Source organism: Oncorhynchus mykiss, chromosome 13, assembly GCF_013265735.2.
Source record: "Oncorhynchus mykiss isolate Arlee chromosome 13, USDA_OmykA_1.1, whole genome shotgun sequence".
Classification (NCBI taxonomy): domain Eukaryota; kingdom Metazoa; phylum Chordata; class Actinopteri; order Salmoniformes; family Salmonidae; genus Oncorhynchus; species Oncorhynchus mykiss.
The window spans coordinates 39,240,350-39,255,697 of NC_048577.1; the positions used below are offsets into that span (position 1 = coordinate 39,240,350).

A 15,348-nucleotide genomic window follows, 5' to 3' on the forward strand; every position below is an offset into this window, starting at 1 on the left:
TCAACAAGAATGTGCACAGGCCCATTCTAGGCAGTAAGGCTATCCAGGCAATGGAGTTGATTACTGTGCAGCATCACAACATCCTGGCCATTGAGAAAACAGGATCCTGGACTCAATAGCAAATTAAACAGGAGTTCTCTGATGTATTCCAGGGAGATGGATGCTTACCCGGCAAAATGAAGCTGGAAGTGGATGAGCGAGTGGAGCCCGTCCAGCTGCCAAAGAGAAGAGTGCCAGTAGCACTATATAAACCAATCAAAGAGGAGCTCAGTGGTCTAGAGAAAAGAAGGATGATAAAAGCAGTTGAAAAAAAGCACAGATTGGATTAGCAGCCTGATCGTAGTGAAGAAACCGTCTGGAAAACTAAGAGTGTGTATTGATCCGAAACCTCTCAACAAGGCGCTAATGAGAAGCCATTACCCACTTCCCAGTAATTGAAGACGTGCTGCCAGATCCGAACAGAGCACGCGTGTTCTCTGTTTGCGATGTAAAAAAAAAATTTTTGCATGTGGAACTGGAGGAGGAATCCAGCTATCTCACCGTGTTCTCTACTCCCATGTGACGCTACAGATGGCTGCGCCTGCCAATTGGAATCAGTCCAGCCCCAGAGATCTTTCAGAGGAAGTTCAACCAGGCAATGGAAGGTCTTCCTTGAGTCAAAATCATTGCAGATGACATCCTGATTGTGGGAGAAGGAGACAACGATGAAGCGGAGACTCTGGACCATGACAAAAACCTGAGAATGCTCCTGGACAGATGCAGGAAGCTCAATATCAAGCTGAATCCGGAGAAGCTGCAGCTCAGGCTGAAGGAAGTGCCCTACATTGGCCACCTGCTAACATCAGAGGAGTTGAAAGTGGACCCAGGAAAAGTGACAGCCATCAATCAGATGCCTAGGCCTACAGATGTGCAGTGGGTGCAGTGCTTCCTAGGCATGGTAAATTACCTAGCCAAGTTCTGCAGCCACGCCACGGAGCTCTGCGAGCCACTGCGTCAGCTAGCACACAAGGACTCACTGTGGGAGTGGTCAGAGAGACATGAACAGGCTTTCAATAAAATCAGGGATACCATTGCACAGACCCCTGTGCTGAAATACTACAACCCCACAGAGCAGCTCGTACTACAGTGTGATGCTTCAAAAAGTGGATTAGGAGCAGCCCTGATGCAGGGAGGACAACCAATAGCATATGCCAGCAGAGCCCCGACAGAGACTGGAAAAGGGTATGCACAGATAGAGAAGGAGCTGCTTGCAGTGGTGTTTGGCACGGAGAGGTTCCACCAATTCACATATGGACAAACTGTGGAAGTGCAGTCAGATTACAAGCCTCTAGAGAGCATCATGACAAAGCCTCTCCTCAGCGCACCAAAAAGACTACAGCGCATGCTCATGAGACTCCAAAACTACGAGGTCACTCTTCTTGGAAAACGTGTGGTGCTGGCCGACACCCTGAGCAAGGCATACCTCACAGAACAAGACAACAGAGGCCCTGTGGATGTCGAAGTGGAATCAATCAATATGAAACACTACGTCCCTGTGTCAAGCGAGAGACTAAATTACATCCAGAGAGCCACTGAGCTGGAACGGGAGCTCCAGACACTGAAAAATGTGATCCTGCAGGAGTGGCCTGAAGAGAAAGGACATGCACCCTTGGAAGTAGCCATGTATTTTCACAACAGAAATGAGCTGAGTGTGCAAAATTGAGTTATCTTCAGAGGTGAGCGAGTCGTTGTGCCTACTGCCCTCAGGTCTGAGATAATGCAGAGAATCCATTCCTCACGCATAGGAACAGAGGGATGTCTGAGAAGAGCTTGCGAGTGTGTCTACTGGCCAGGCATGAATGCACAGCTGAGAGCATACATGGCACAGTGTGGCACCTGAACTGCATGGGGTACGAAGCAGCAGAAAGAAACGTTGAGGCCACACGAAGCACCAAAGCATCCCTGGGAAAAAAATAGGTACTGACCTGTTCCAGTTCAACGACAGAGACTACATTGTCAGAGTTGATTATCTCTCCAACTTCTGGGAAGTGGACCATTTGGAGAACACAGTCGAAAACGGTCATTCGAAAACTGAAGACACACTTTGCACGCTATGGGATACCTGACATCCTTTACACATACAATAGTCCCCAGTACTCTTCAGACGAGTTCTGAAGTTTCAGCAAGGCTTGGGACTTTACACACAAAACATTGTCTCCAGGATACCCGCAAAGTAATGGGAAGGTGGAATCGGCAGTGAAAACAGCCAAAAGACGGATGGCAAAAGTAAAGAGAGCAGGTGCTGACCCATATCTGGCCCTGCTGGATCACAGAAATACCCTTCACAAGGAACAGACAGCAGCCCTGAAATGGTGCTCATAGGAAGACGTACAAAGACACTACTTATAATGAGTGAAAATCTTCTGAGACCGGGGATGGAAAACTGTCAGCTGGAGAAGTTCAAAGAAAGACAGCAGAAACAGGCAAAGTACTATGACACCTCTGCTAAGGATCTCACAGAGCTGCAATGAGATGAGAGCGTGAGAGCTCAGCCACTCACAGGACAGAAACAGTGGTGGCAGAGGGCCACAGTAGTCAGACCTGTGGAGCAAAGGTCCTACGAGGTGAAGACAGAACAGGGACAAGTCTTCAGGAGGAACAGGCGACACCTGAGGAAGATCAGAGAAATAGAGGAGGATGTCCCCACTGTTGAGGAGCCTGGCACAGAGCCAGTAAACAGAGCACCAGCTGACGCCCAGCAGGGTGCTGAACACAACCTAGAGGTGGATGCTGGACCTCAACAAGAAGATCCAAAACATCTCAGGTCATGCACCTCCTGATGTAATCAACACTCCCCACACAAGGTCTGGTAGGGCCATCCAAAGACCTATACACCTGAAAGACTTTGTGTGAAGGTAAAAAATAATAAGAATTAATGGACAGTCAGAGACAGTAAACAAACATTCAGTTCACCTTCCAGTTTATTTCAGACAGACTACAAGCCAAAGTTAGGTGGAGTCTGCCTTTTGTAAAAAAAAATCATAATAAAAAAAAGAGAACATGTAGCAATATTGATGTTACACAGGAAACGGAAATCAGATGTTACTTACTTTATTCATGTGCGGGTTGACAATATGCCTAGTAAAGTTTGCTTAACTATATACAGTGCCTTGCGAAAGTATTCGGCCCCCTTGAACTTTGCGACCTTTTGCCACATTTCAGGCTTCAAACATAAAGATATAAAACTGTATTTTTTTGTGAAGAATCAACAACAAGTGGGACACAATCATGAAGTGGAACGACATTTATTGGATATTTCAAACTTTTTTAACAAATCAAAAACTGAAAAATTGGGCGTGCAAAATTATTCAGCCCCTTTACTTTCAGTGCAGCAAACTCTCTCCAGAAGTTCAGTGAGGATCTCTGAATGATCCAATGTTGACCTAAATGACTAATGATGATAAATACAATCCACCTGTGTGTAATCAAGTCTCCGTATAAATGCACCTGCACTGTGATAGTCTCAGAGGTCCGTTAAAAGCGCAGAGAGCATCATGAAGAACAAGGAACACACCAGGCAGGTCCGAGATACTGTTGTGAAGAAGTTTAAAGCCGGATTTGGATACAAAAATATTTCCCAAGCTTTAAACATCCCAAGGAGCACTGTGCAAGCGATAATATTGAAATGGAAGGAGTATCAGACCACTGCAAATCTACCAAGACCTGGCCGTCCCTCTAAACTTTCAGCTCATACAAGGAGAAGACTGATCAGAGATGCAGCCAAGAGGCCCATGATCACTCTGGATGAAGTGCAGAGATCTACAGCTGAGGTGGGAGACTCTGTCCATAGGACAACAATCAGTCGTATATTGCACAAATCTGGCCTTTATGGAAGAGTGGCAAGAAGAAAGCCATTTCTTAAAGATATCCATAAAAAGTGTCGTTTAAAGTTTGCCACAAGCCACCTGGGAGACACACCAAACATGTGGAAGAAGGTGCTCTGGTCAGATGAAACCAAAATTGAACTTTTTGGCAACAATGCAAAACGTTATGTTTGGCGTAAAAGCAACACAGCTGAACACACCATCCCCACTGTCAAACATGGTGGTGGCAGCATCATGGTTTGGGCCTGCTTTTCTTCAGCAGGGACAGGGAAGATGGTTAAAATTGATGGGAAGATGGATGGAGCCAAATACAGGACCATTCTGGAAGAAAACCTGATGGAGTCTGTAAAAGAACTGAGACTGGGACGGAGATTTGTCTTCCAACATGACAATGATCCAAAACATAAAGCAAAATCTACAATGGAATGGTTCAAAAATAAACATATTCAGGTATTAGAATGGCCAAGTCAAAGTCCAGACCTGAATCCAATCGAGAATCTGTGGAAAGAACTGAAAACTGCTGTTCACAAATGCTCTCCATCCAACCTCACTGAGCTCGAGCTGTTTTGCAAGGAGGAATGGGAAAAAATGTCAGTCTCTCGATGTGCAAAACTGATAGAGACATACCCCAAGCGACTTACAGCTGTAATCGCAGCAAAAGGTGGCGCTACAAAGTATTAACTTAAGGGGGCTGAATAATTTTGCACGCCCAATTTTTCAGTTTTTGATTTGTTAAAAAAGTTTGAAATATCCAATAAATGTCGTTCCACTTCATGATTGTGTCCCACTTGTTGTTGATTCTTCACAAAAAAATACAGTTTTATATCTTTATGTTTGAAGCCTGAAATGTGGCAAAAGGTCGCAAAGTTCAAGGGGGCCGAATACTTTCGCAAGGCACTGTATCTTTGTCTGTCGTGACTACAACACAAAGCATATTGAAACAAGGACAATTACATTAAAGTGTCTAGTTTGAGAAATAAACGCCTCACAAGTCCTCAACTGGCAGCTTCATTAAATAGTACCTGCAAAACACCAGTCTCAACGTCAACAGTGAAGAGGAGACTCCGGGATGCTGGCCTTCTAGGCAGAGCTCCTCTGTCCAGTGTCTGTGTTCTTTTGCCCATCTTAATATTTTATTTTAATTGGCCAGTCTGAGATATGGCTTTTTCTTTGCACACTCTGCCTAGAAGGCCAGCATCCCAGAGTCGCCTCTTCACTGTCACTTTAATAGCTCTACCTACATGTACATATTACCTCAATTACCTCAACTAACCGGTGCCCCCGCACATTGACTCTGTACCGGTACCACCTATATATAGCACTGCTATTGTTATTTACTGCTGCTCTATAATCATTTGTTATTCTTATCGCTTACTTTTTGGGGGGTATTTTCTAAAAACGGTATTGTTGGTTAAGGGCTTGTAAGTAAGCATTTCACTGTAAGTTGTATTCGGCGCATGTGACAAATAACATTCGATTTGATTTAACTCACTACTTTGAGAAAATAAAAAAGAGCCCTACTAACTTCTAATAGACCCTCCCCTATCCCCAAAATTCCCTCCAACCCCGTTCAACCTCAATGACCCTACACTTCAATCTTTCCCTCTCTTCAACATACTTACGACAATATAACAACACATGCGCCACTGTTTCATCGACCATACACTCCAGACACAAACCATTCATATGCTTGCCAACCAGATGTAATGACGAGTTCAATGTCCTAAGTGCAATCGAGCAAACACCACCTTCCGTCCTAATCTGACCTTTGAACCTTGGTCCAACAACCTTTTTTTGGATTGCATATAAATGCTGGCCCTTGTGCTCAGAGACCCATCTCTTCTGACACACATCTATCAAAATGGCTCTGATCTTACATTTTACCTCACCTCTACCCAGTGGCACATTAATATCAATTATATCTAATTTCTAAGCTCTTTTAGCTAACTGGTCTACAATTCCATCCCCTTCCACACTTGAATGGGAATGTGCCGGGACCCAGCAGAATCTTACTAATAGACCCATTCTCTCAATTCTCCATAATAACATTAATACCTCCAATAGTAGGTCACTCCTGTTAGATTTACCAGATGATAAACTATTCAATACAGACAGAAAATCTCTGACATGCACTTTCAACTGTGGGACCTTATATAGACAGGTGTGTGCCTTTCCAAATCATGTCCAATCAATTGAATTTAGCACAGGTAGACTCCAATAGAAACATCTCAAGGATGATCAATAGAAACAGGATGCACCTGAGCTCAATTTCAAGTTTCATAGCAAAGTATCTGAATACTTAAGTAAATAAGGTTTTATTCAATTTTAGAATAAGGGGTCTGAATACTTTTCAAATGCACTGTAAATATTCACCCCCCTTAGTCAATACATTTTATAAACACCTCTTAGCTAGATGGCTAACATTAGCTAGGATTTAGGGTTAAGGTAAGGTTAAAGGGTTAAGGTTAGATAAAATAGTTAAGGTTAGGGGAAGGGTTAGATATCATGCTAAGTAATTGCAAAGTAGCTCAAAAGTAGTAAGTAGTTGCAAATATTCTAATTACTTCAAATTGTCCGTGACGAGATTCGGACACGCAACCTTTTCGTTGCTAGACGTTTGTGGTACACAACCACAATCCTTTCGTGTTCGCCTTAAAGTAACCTATATTATGTAACTATGCCAAACATAACATATTATACTAATTGGAGTGTCCCAGATTTACATTTACTATGTTACGTCTAGTCTGAGAACAGTTTGCTGTAGTTGTTTTAAAATCACTAATGGCCTCATGGTGACACCCTTCCTGTCCTGCAGCTCAGTTCAGAAGGACAACTGCATCTTTGATGTGTCTGGGTGGTTTAGTACATCATCCACAGTATAATTATTAACTTGACCGTGCTTAAATATATATATTCAATGTCTGATTTGTTATTGTTATCCATCTACCAATCACTGGCCTTCTTTATGTGTCTTTTGAAAGGCTCCCTGGTCTTTGTGCTTGAAATTCAATACTTGCCTGAGGGACATTACAGATGTTTGTATCGGGGACAGAGGAAGGGTTAGTCATTCAAAAATCCTGTCAAACCCTGTAATGTGGGTCAATATAAGTTATGTGATTTGTTAAGCCACATTTTACTTTGAACTCATTTAGGCTTGCCTAAACAAAGGGGGTGAATACTTATGCAATTACTATATTTCAGTTATTTAATTTTGTAAAAATGTGTAGAATTTTATTTTCACTGACATTAGTTAGGGATTATTTTATGTAGGTTAATGACCAATTACAATTAAATCAACCTTTGAAAAAAGTTCAATGGGGTGTAAACTTTCTATAGGCACTGTAGCAGGTTGCGTTCTCCTGCTCAGACGTTGCATGCGTCAACCAATGGTTTCGTGCCACTTCATCGACTGTGTCATCGACTGGCAGATTGCTATAACATATGATATCGTTAGCTGAAATGTAAAATACCTATTCTGGAGTTGTAAGATCTGGCATGTCAACAATGCCTGGCCTGAGGAATGTACCCTATGTTTTGGGTAGGTCCTAACTCTAACTGCCTTCAGGCTATGTGGGAGATGGTGAATCATCTCTCTGCACCGGTATGACACTGTAGGCATTGAGCCTTCCAATTAAGTCTATGCATAATGCATATTACTTATACAGGTGGTCATACTTTTAGTAGTACTTTTAAATGTATACTGTATTTCACAAGCTGCTGAACTCACAAGACAGAAGTACAGTATGGTAACAGTCATCTCAAGTTTGAAAGCAAACTTATTGGAACCAATACTACTACCATTTGTGTAATCATATAAAAATCTCAAAATTGTCACATTAGTTTGATATTTTGCCATCTTATAAAAAGCCATAAGAATAACTATCAACTATACATACACCTGTTAGGATTTAATCTAAAAGTAATCATAAGGCCTATGGACCGATATAACATTTAAAGTTTATTTGGAAATGATACAATGGTACATCAAATGACAAAGAGAACAATAGTCTTCATAATGTTATTTACATTTCATAATACTTTATAACATTGTTTCATCAAATATCAACCTGCTCAGGTACCATAGAATCTTTCCATCAGGATTTCCTATGTTGCAACTGAATATAGAAAATATGTAATTGGCTCTTGGTAGCTTCTTGGTAGGACTTCTCAACCCATGTCAGTTGTAGCAGCTACTGTATTGTAGCTACATATGAGGACACCGAGGTACGGACCTTGCCAACATTATAAAAATATATAATAATCTATAATTTTTTTTAGGAACAGTTGGGGTCAACTTACTGTTGAGAGTTGGAATAGTAGAATACACAAGGTGCAATTTCGAACTTGGTTGTGCATCAGCAGTTTCCCTCTTCTTATATGTCACTCACTGACTGTCACTCAAGTAGCCCATGTCAATTAATTTCAAATAATTTGAGCAACTTGATATTAAGTAAATTGTTTTGTCATCAATTTACCATACATTCTTCCAACAAGCTCTGAAGAAGGTTTGGCCCACTCATTTCGTCAGAGCGCTGTCTCATGTCTATCGTCAAAATTCAGTAGTGGATTGCTGAGTTAACAAAAACTATCAATATCAATTAGATGTACATTTTTGTGTTCAAAATATGTACACTTAAGAAACATAACAATGAACTATTCACAACCTCACATCCTGACTGAGATCCACACAATGGAATGAGAAACAAAAATATCACATTTCCTAAGACATTGACATTGAGCTGCAGTCCGTTTATCATCCTTCAATGGCGTGATGAAAGATGATGAAATGTGAATGAGGAGATCCTCTTGGTTAATATTAGGTGATGACCACGGTTTCTTAATGACTCAGTTAAGTGTGATTCTCAGTGCCGTTGTGGGTGAGCTTGGTTTTGTGCTCGACGTGGGGGCCCCTGGTGGAGTACGGTACCATCAGGAAGGGCTCCTTGGTCTCGCCCTCTCCTACAATACTCTCCTCATCTTCAGACTGGCCAATCCGCTGCAGGAGCAGGTAGCACCAACATCCGCAGATGAGAACACCGAGGGCAGCAACAGCAATGAGGATCACTATGATTGTCACCACCCCAGTAGTGGGGCTGTGGTCTGTGATGTACATGTTGCAACAGGAAGGTGACTCAGAGCATTGTCATAGAACAGGGGACTTGACAAGGACTGCGTGGTATGATCCCTTGCTGATTTTGGTGTCTTACGGTTCTGCTTGGGAGACCTGGGGGTCACAAAAAGCAAATAATGTTGAATATTTAACTAACAAAAAATAACTAAATAAACCCTGTTGTCAGTGCTTGTATCTGCACATCTGAATCTGTTTACAATAAATGTTCGGCAGACATCTGCTGACTCAACCATAGGCCTATGTAATAGGACTCAACACAGAATCTAACCTCCAAATCCCCCAAATAAGCAAAAGGCTTGAAAATAATGTATTGATTAAAAATTAAGTTGGTAATCATATATTATCTATACGCTATATTCTGCATAATAGCGTATGCAATAATGAACTATGAACGGAACGCCTTTATGCCATCAATGCTAACGCATATGTTTTAACTGTGCACGCCGAATCATTGCACATTAATACGCATTTATGTATGTACATGCATGATACATCGGGTCCTAACGAGAATCAAGACGCACTAGATGAGACACCTTACCATTCCATTGAAACAGACGACGCGATCGCGTATCTTCATCAATGTGCTATGCAGCAACAGCCCTGCCTGTATCAATACATAAGATCCATGGCTCCTAATTGAACCGATTTCATTCGTAAAATTTGCTCATGCAGTGCATTAAATACACTAGTAGCCACCCACGCAAAAACCGAACTTCAAGGCCCCTGTATCAGTGCAGGAAATGAGACCATGTGATGCAGAATATATCGAAACAAATGTTATTTGTGCTGTCAATCTCTATTTTAAAGCAACAGTAGTAGCTAGATTATCTTCACTGACAACATGTACATTTAAAATATATATATATATCACTTCATGTTTGTCTATGGACATAATTTTGAACGGTTAAATAGTTATAGGAGCTCATAGATTTGCTAATGTGTTACCTTCTCGGTCTCATATCAGTCATAGTTCAATGTTATGTGGTGGTGTCATGCAAATACTGGTAGACCCCTCCAGACTCCAAAATATCACGTGATACATACAGGCTGCTTGTTCCTGGAAATTGGCTCGAGCTACTGTAAAGTAGCATTTTGTTTGGACGTCAAAGAAGCAGGTTAATCAGCCAACTTTACTGTCGCTAGGTAAGGAAAAGCTAGTTAGTTTAAGTGTTTGTCTTCTAAAAAGTATGTAACTACAGTACACTGAAGCCTTGAGCTCCTGTAAATATCAGGATTAACGTTAGCTTGCAAGCCGTTAGGTTTTTAGACAGCCATCGACGACGCCTCTGTCTCCGTCTTGACTAATGGTCATTTAGTTAGATAACCGAGTTGTAGCTACTGTTATTTGCCTAGCTAGCAAGCTAGTTGATTATTTGCAGTAACATGGGCCCGTGGGCCTAACGTAATAGTGTTTCACAGGTGCCACTGACTAGCTTTCGAAGTTCGGTCTTGTCCTGACAAGTTTGTTTAGTATTGTAGCTAAATTAGCTAGCTAAATGAGTTTCCTACCGTACTAGCTAGATTAGCTAGCTATAATCTAGACTAGCCTGACTGGAGTCTTGAGTTAACGTTACATGACTAACTTTAACTGTACCCTTAATCCAACTAACGTTACCTGACTAACATAGTAGTTAATTTCATTAACCCTCCTATTATGTTGCAGTTCAATTTGACCCATTTCCACTTTTGAGTTCTCTAAAATACTAGTTAACCTCTTTTTCTCTATTAAATTACGTTTCCTCATTTAGGGTCATGAACCTAACTTCAAAATGTGGACACTGGTGTGTTGTGGAATGTCTTGAGTAGATTTTGTATACAAACATGATGTTGTGGGTCATTTTGACCCGGAGGCTTCCATGTGTATAGATATTTGCACAGGTCCAAAATAAACAAGTGTCTTCTGTGTATTTTGTTTTGACTGGTTCTGGTGGCACTTCTATAATTATTTTGGGGTGAAAATGAGCTTTCCCAAGCTTATTCTCAGCGCGAGTGCAGCAGATCTCTGACACAGACACTCAAAAATGAGCTCCAAACAGAAAATGCTTGTTTTAGAGAAAGGAAATATGTTTAACAAAATAGCTCTAAATATAGAAGTTTTGAAATCAAATGTTATTGTTTTTCTTCTTTCTGAAAGGTCTGACAAGACCTTGAGCTGTTTTTACTTGATTCTTTGACCGTCTAGAGTGTGTTTAAACTGTGCGGGGCAATCTGACCCATACCACAATGGATGCACTTTTTTTTCAGCAGAGCACAAGGGTTAGAGATGTTATCATGTTCCATGACTTGTATATCTGTTGTATAACGTTGGTTTTAAAAGAGCCATGTAATACGATTAAGGTATTATTAGCTAACCTTACAGCCTGTTACAGCTGTGACTAAAGCCATGTAGACCTAGCTATCTGATTTTATTTACAAAATATGCTAAGAAATGATTAATCTATAGACCTCCAGTCATTGCAATATAAATGTAAATGATGATTTTTTTGTTGTTGATGATGATTAATAAGAAAGACATGGCAAGTGCACCACCAATGGAGACAGGTGGATTTGTGGGGCTCCCTCAGCCACCTTCCTATGAAGAATCAGTGGGTCCTCAGTACCAGGGGACGGCGCTTCCTCCTGCCTACACCAAATCTGCACAGTATCCATACCCAACACAGCCGTATAATCAAATATATCAACCAACGGCTCACAGTACTACCAGTCCAATAGGTAATTAAAATCTTCATCACATTGTTTTCACTTTTCACTATGCTGTTCCCTCATAGGTCGAACTCTCTTGACACACTTGGCTTGAGACAGCTCAAACTGGTCCATCCAGAATGCATTCTTTTGGTTTCAAACCATCTCAAGTAGCCTATTCCCTATTTTAGACTATTGGTTTGCTTTGCACTCTTAACATAATAGTTTGGGAATCTGATAGGTCAAGATGGATTAACAGTGTCCTGTGCAAGGGACCTAGCTAATCCCTAAAAGGCTACGTAATGAACGTTAGCTTTTAATTTCCTGTTTGGTGTTTTAACATTCTTTGTTCTTCAGTGTCAGTTCAGACCATTTACGTCCAGCCAGGTGTGGTGTTTGGGGATCTTCCAGTGCAGACTCATTGCCCTGCATGTGCCCAGATGGTGATCACTCGGCTGGAGCACACCTCTGGAACAATGGCCTGGTTAACATGTGCTGGCCTGTTCATTTTCGGGTAAGATTAATTTATCAAGAGTCCACCTGCAGTGCTTGCAGTGTATTGTTGTTCATAGTCCTGAAAAGTCCCATTTTGTATGGACTGCATAATGCATTATCTGATCTTTTGTTTTTTGTAGTTGCATCTATGGCTGTTGCCTGCTCCCTTTTTGTGTGGATGGTTTGAAGGATGTGACACATCGATGTCCGAACTGCAACAACGTCCTTGGAGAACACAAACGGCTTTGATTATGTCTTTTGAAAAGAGTAGTCTCTATTGAGCATGCAACCTTGCAGCCTGTCTCTATCTTGAATTGTCTAATTACAAATACTGTCAGAGGCTAAACAATCATGTTAAACATGCATATTTTGATGATGGTCATCATGTAGTCTATATCAGGGGTACTCAACTCTTTACTCTATGAGGTCCGAGCCTGCTGGTTCTGTTCTACCTGATAATGAATTGCAAAATCAGTCCCTGATTAGAGGGGAACCATTTCAAGAAAATGCAATGGAACTGTCTTTGAAGAGAAGAGTTGAGTGATCTATATAAATGTATTACCTTTATTAAGAGCTTTGTCCACTAGATAACTTGTCAATATTGCACTTTCAAATGGATTTTATTATATAATTGTATATATGTCAGTTTGAATAGTAATGTGCACACAATGTTGGTGGGGTTAGAGGTAAGACTGGTCGATATTGTGATTGTACATTTTCATAGGATCTATATGTAATCAAACTGCAATATGACTACCTGTTAAGACTACCTTTTAATACAGTCTTATTGTGATGATTACTGGTAAGTAAGCAAGCTCATCGTACAAACTGCCCTAAGTAGATCCACTTGTTGTCTTAGGCCTAAATGCATTTAGTTTGAATGAAGGAGTGGTTTTGCTGTAAATTATGCTGTGGAATTCAGGCACCTTTGAGCATTCCCAAGTCCATGGATTCACAAGGTTGTCATTGATTGTGTAGGCCCTATTTGTTTATTTTCATTCATCACGTACAATTGTGTGCGTCTGTAGAATTCACTTAATGGCACTTTTTCAATGTGTATGCATGACATAAGCACAAATAAATTAGATCATTTTACCACCAAATGTGATCATTGTTCATTCTTTAAAGTAAATGATTTGTATTTTGTTTGAGTTTGTGCTTTCTTGCCTGGACTAGCTCCCCCCCCCCCCCCCCCCCCATCATACCCCCTCTTCCAGCACTTCTGACATGTTTAGTGTATTATATGCATATATTATAAACTGGGTTGTTCGAGCCCTGAATGCTGATTGGCTGACAGTATACCACCGGAATGACAGAACAGCCCTTAGCCATGGTATATTGGCCATATACCACACCCCCTTATGCCGTATTGCTTAATTATAGCCTATCATAAACCTTAGGCTATAATATATGCATATAATGCACTTTCTATCATAAACTGTGTTGGGCACGTACTTCTATGCTATGATCCATTACCTTTGGCAATGAAATATCAGGCAGGCCAGAAACTGCTCAAAACCAGTAGCTGTATTTACATTTAGCTAAAAATAATGAATGAAAACAAACAGGCATTGATAGCAACATACTAATTATGCTTCTTTCTACGTGAGCGTTTGCTGAAGGCCTTCCACCTCGGAACTTCCACATTCTTCTGTGAACCGCAGCGCGTTCAGAGAGGTCTGCCATCTTTACCGCGCGCAGGACAGGTTCTGGAGAGAGGGCCTGGATCATCACCATTACATGTGTAAAATCGGGGTAACAAATCAAGGGTTTTGTTAAATGTACATATTTTAGCTGCAGCTAGAAGGAAAATTAAAGTGAATCACCCTGAAGTAGGCATAGGTTGCCCTTAGGAATGTCGTTGACGCCATTGACAACGAATGTCCCTGTCTCGTCCAAAAGAAGCACCGTGTGATCCAACCGAACTTCCATTATTGTGCCTTGCATCCAAACCACAGAGACTACAAGTGCAGTGTTTTTCCATTGTCCCAGTCTTTTTATATTAAATTCGAGCTTGCCATTCAATTGTTTATCTTTTCCCTCTCGGAGTTGGCTGGAAGGAACTTTGATAGGAGGACTTTTCTTACTTTCTACTGAAATTTGTCCGGGGTCCATGCCATCTGCGAGTGAACACTTTCAAACGAATTCGTTATAAATTGTTTTTATTTCGTGTGACCTTTGACGTAATTGTGACCAATATCCGGATGTTGATTTCAACGTTTGTCTTTTGTTTATTGTTTATATATAGACTTGTGTTCCGACATGTACTTTTTATATCGATTTGTCGTTAGTAATAAAAATACAATAAAATATTTTAACATTTCAAAATAAAAGCACACGTCGTGCTAACAGTGGGTATTATCAAAGATTATAAACTGGGTGGTTTGAGCCCTGAATTATGATTGGCTGAAAGCCATGGTATATCAGACTGTATACCACTGGTATGACAAAACATGTAGTTGTACTGCTCTAATTACGTTGGTAACCAGTTTATAATAACAATAAGGCTCCTCAGGGGTTTGTGATATATGGCCAATATACCACGGCTAAGGGCTGTGTCCAGGCACTCCGCGTTGCATCGTACTGAGAACAGCCCTTAGCCTTGGTATATTGGCCATATGCCACACCTCCTCGTGCATTATTGCTTAATACATGACAATGGGAGTCGTTTTTCACAAGCGGCACCGAGGGCTGTCTAGCTCCGGCCTATCCTTTCTTTGGATTGGTGGATACATTTCCATGAGGATTGTTGATGTAAACCGCCTGTATTCATTGGAGAGACTGCTACTAGCCTAATACAATGAATATGCATAGCCATCTCAAGATAACTCCTATATAAAGTGTCTTTTCTCAAAGTTGCCGGGATGTCACGTGTCCTACTTATATCAGTACACTTGTAACAATTTTAGAAAGTTATATTCGACCAAATAAACCTCACGTAGAAAATAAGCCATTATTTTTTGTTGATGAACCAATTCGATCATCTCATCATTTATTTATTTTAATGTATTTATTTTCTACCAAAACTCCTTGCATGGTGGGCGAAACAACGAAAAAACGCCACCAGCTGCAGGGAGAAAGATTTTTCCGCCGAGTTGGGTCTCTTTTTCTCTGGTATTTTCCCTTGCTGATGATGGGCATAGGGAATACACGTTTTGTCAAATGCATTTGAATTCT

The 15,348-nt window shown here is 41.0% G+C and overlaps 2 protein-coding genes and 1 long non-coding RNA gene across 4 annotated transcripts; 1 reads left to right on the forward strand and 2 right to left on the reverse strand.

The window, feature by feature from the left end:
• Window positions 1-7,800: 7,800 nt before the first annotated feature.
• On the reverse strand, window positions 7,801-9,946 carry LOC110486313 (stannin). Its single transcript, XM_021557815.2, has 2 exons — window positions 9,533-9,946; window positions 7,801-9,087 (listed from the first exon to the last, which is right to left on the reverse strand). Exon 2 carries the CDS (start codon window positions 8,974-8,976, stop codon window positions 8,713-8,715), a length of 264 nt encoding a protein of 87 aa, XP_021413490.1. The 5' UTR covers window positions 8,977-9,087; window positions 9,533-9,946; the 3' UTR covers window positions 7,801-8,712.
• Window positions 9,947-9,984: 38 nt separating this feature from the next.
• Window positions 9,985-13,274, forward strand: litaf (lipopolysaccharide-induced TNF factor). Of its 2 annotated transcripts, none has more exons than XM_021556161.2 (4): window positions 9,985-10,137; window positions 11,506-11,706; window positions 12,034-12,190; window positions 12,312-13,274. In XM_021556161.2, exons 2-4 carry the CDS (start codon window positions 11,508-11,510, stop codon window positions 12,418-12,420), a joined length of 465 nt encoding a protein of 154 aa, XP_021411836.1. In that variant the 5' UTR covers window positions 9,985-10,137; window positions 11,506-11,507; the 3' UTR covers window positions 12,421-13,274.
• Window positions 13,275-13,680: 406 nt separating this feature from the next.
• LOC110486314 lies at window positions 13,681-14,446 on the reverse strand. Its single transcript, XR_002468056.2, has 2 exons — window positions 13,998-14,446; window positions 13,681-13,893 (listed from the first exon to the last, which is right to left on the reverse strand). It is a non-coding gene; the product is annotated as an uncharacterized LOC110486314 (long non-coding RNA).
• Between the last annotated feature and the right edge of the window lie 902 nt (window positions 14,447-15,348).

Coding starts and splice junctions, on each gene's coding strand:
- LOC110486313 (XM_021557815.2), bottom strand. CDS start 8,976: ATGTACATCACAGACCACAGCCCCACTACTGGGGTGGTGACAATCATA.
- litaf (XM_021556161.2), top strand. CDS start 11,508: ATGGCAAGTGCACCACCAATGGAGACAGGTGGATTTGTGGGGCTCCCT. Junction 11,707..12,033: donor CAGTACTACCAGTCCAATAG/GTAATTAAAATC, acceptor TTTGTTCTTCAG/TGTCAGTTCAGACCATTTAC. Junction 12,191..12,311: donor GCTGGCCTGTTCATTTTCGG/GTAAGATTAATT, acceptor TGTTTTTTGTAG/TTGCATCTATGGCTGTTGCC.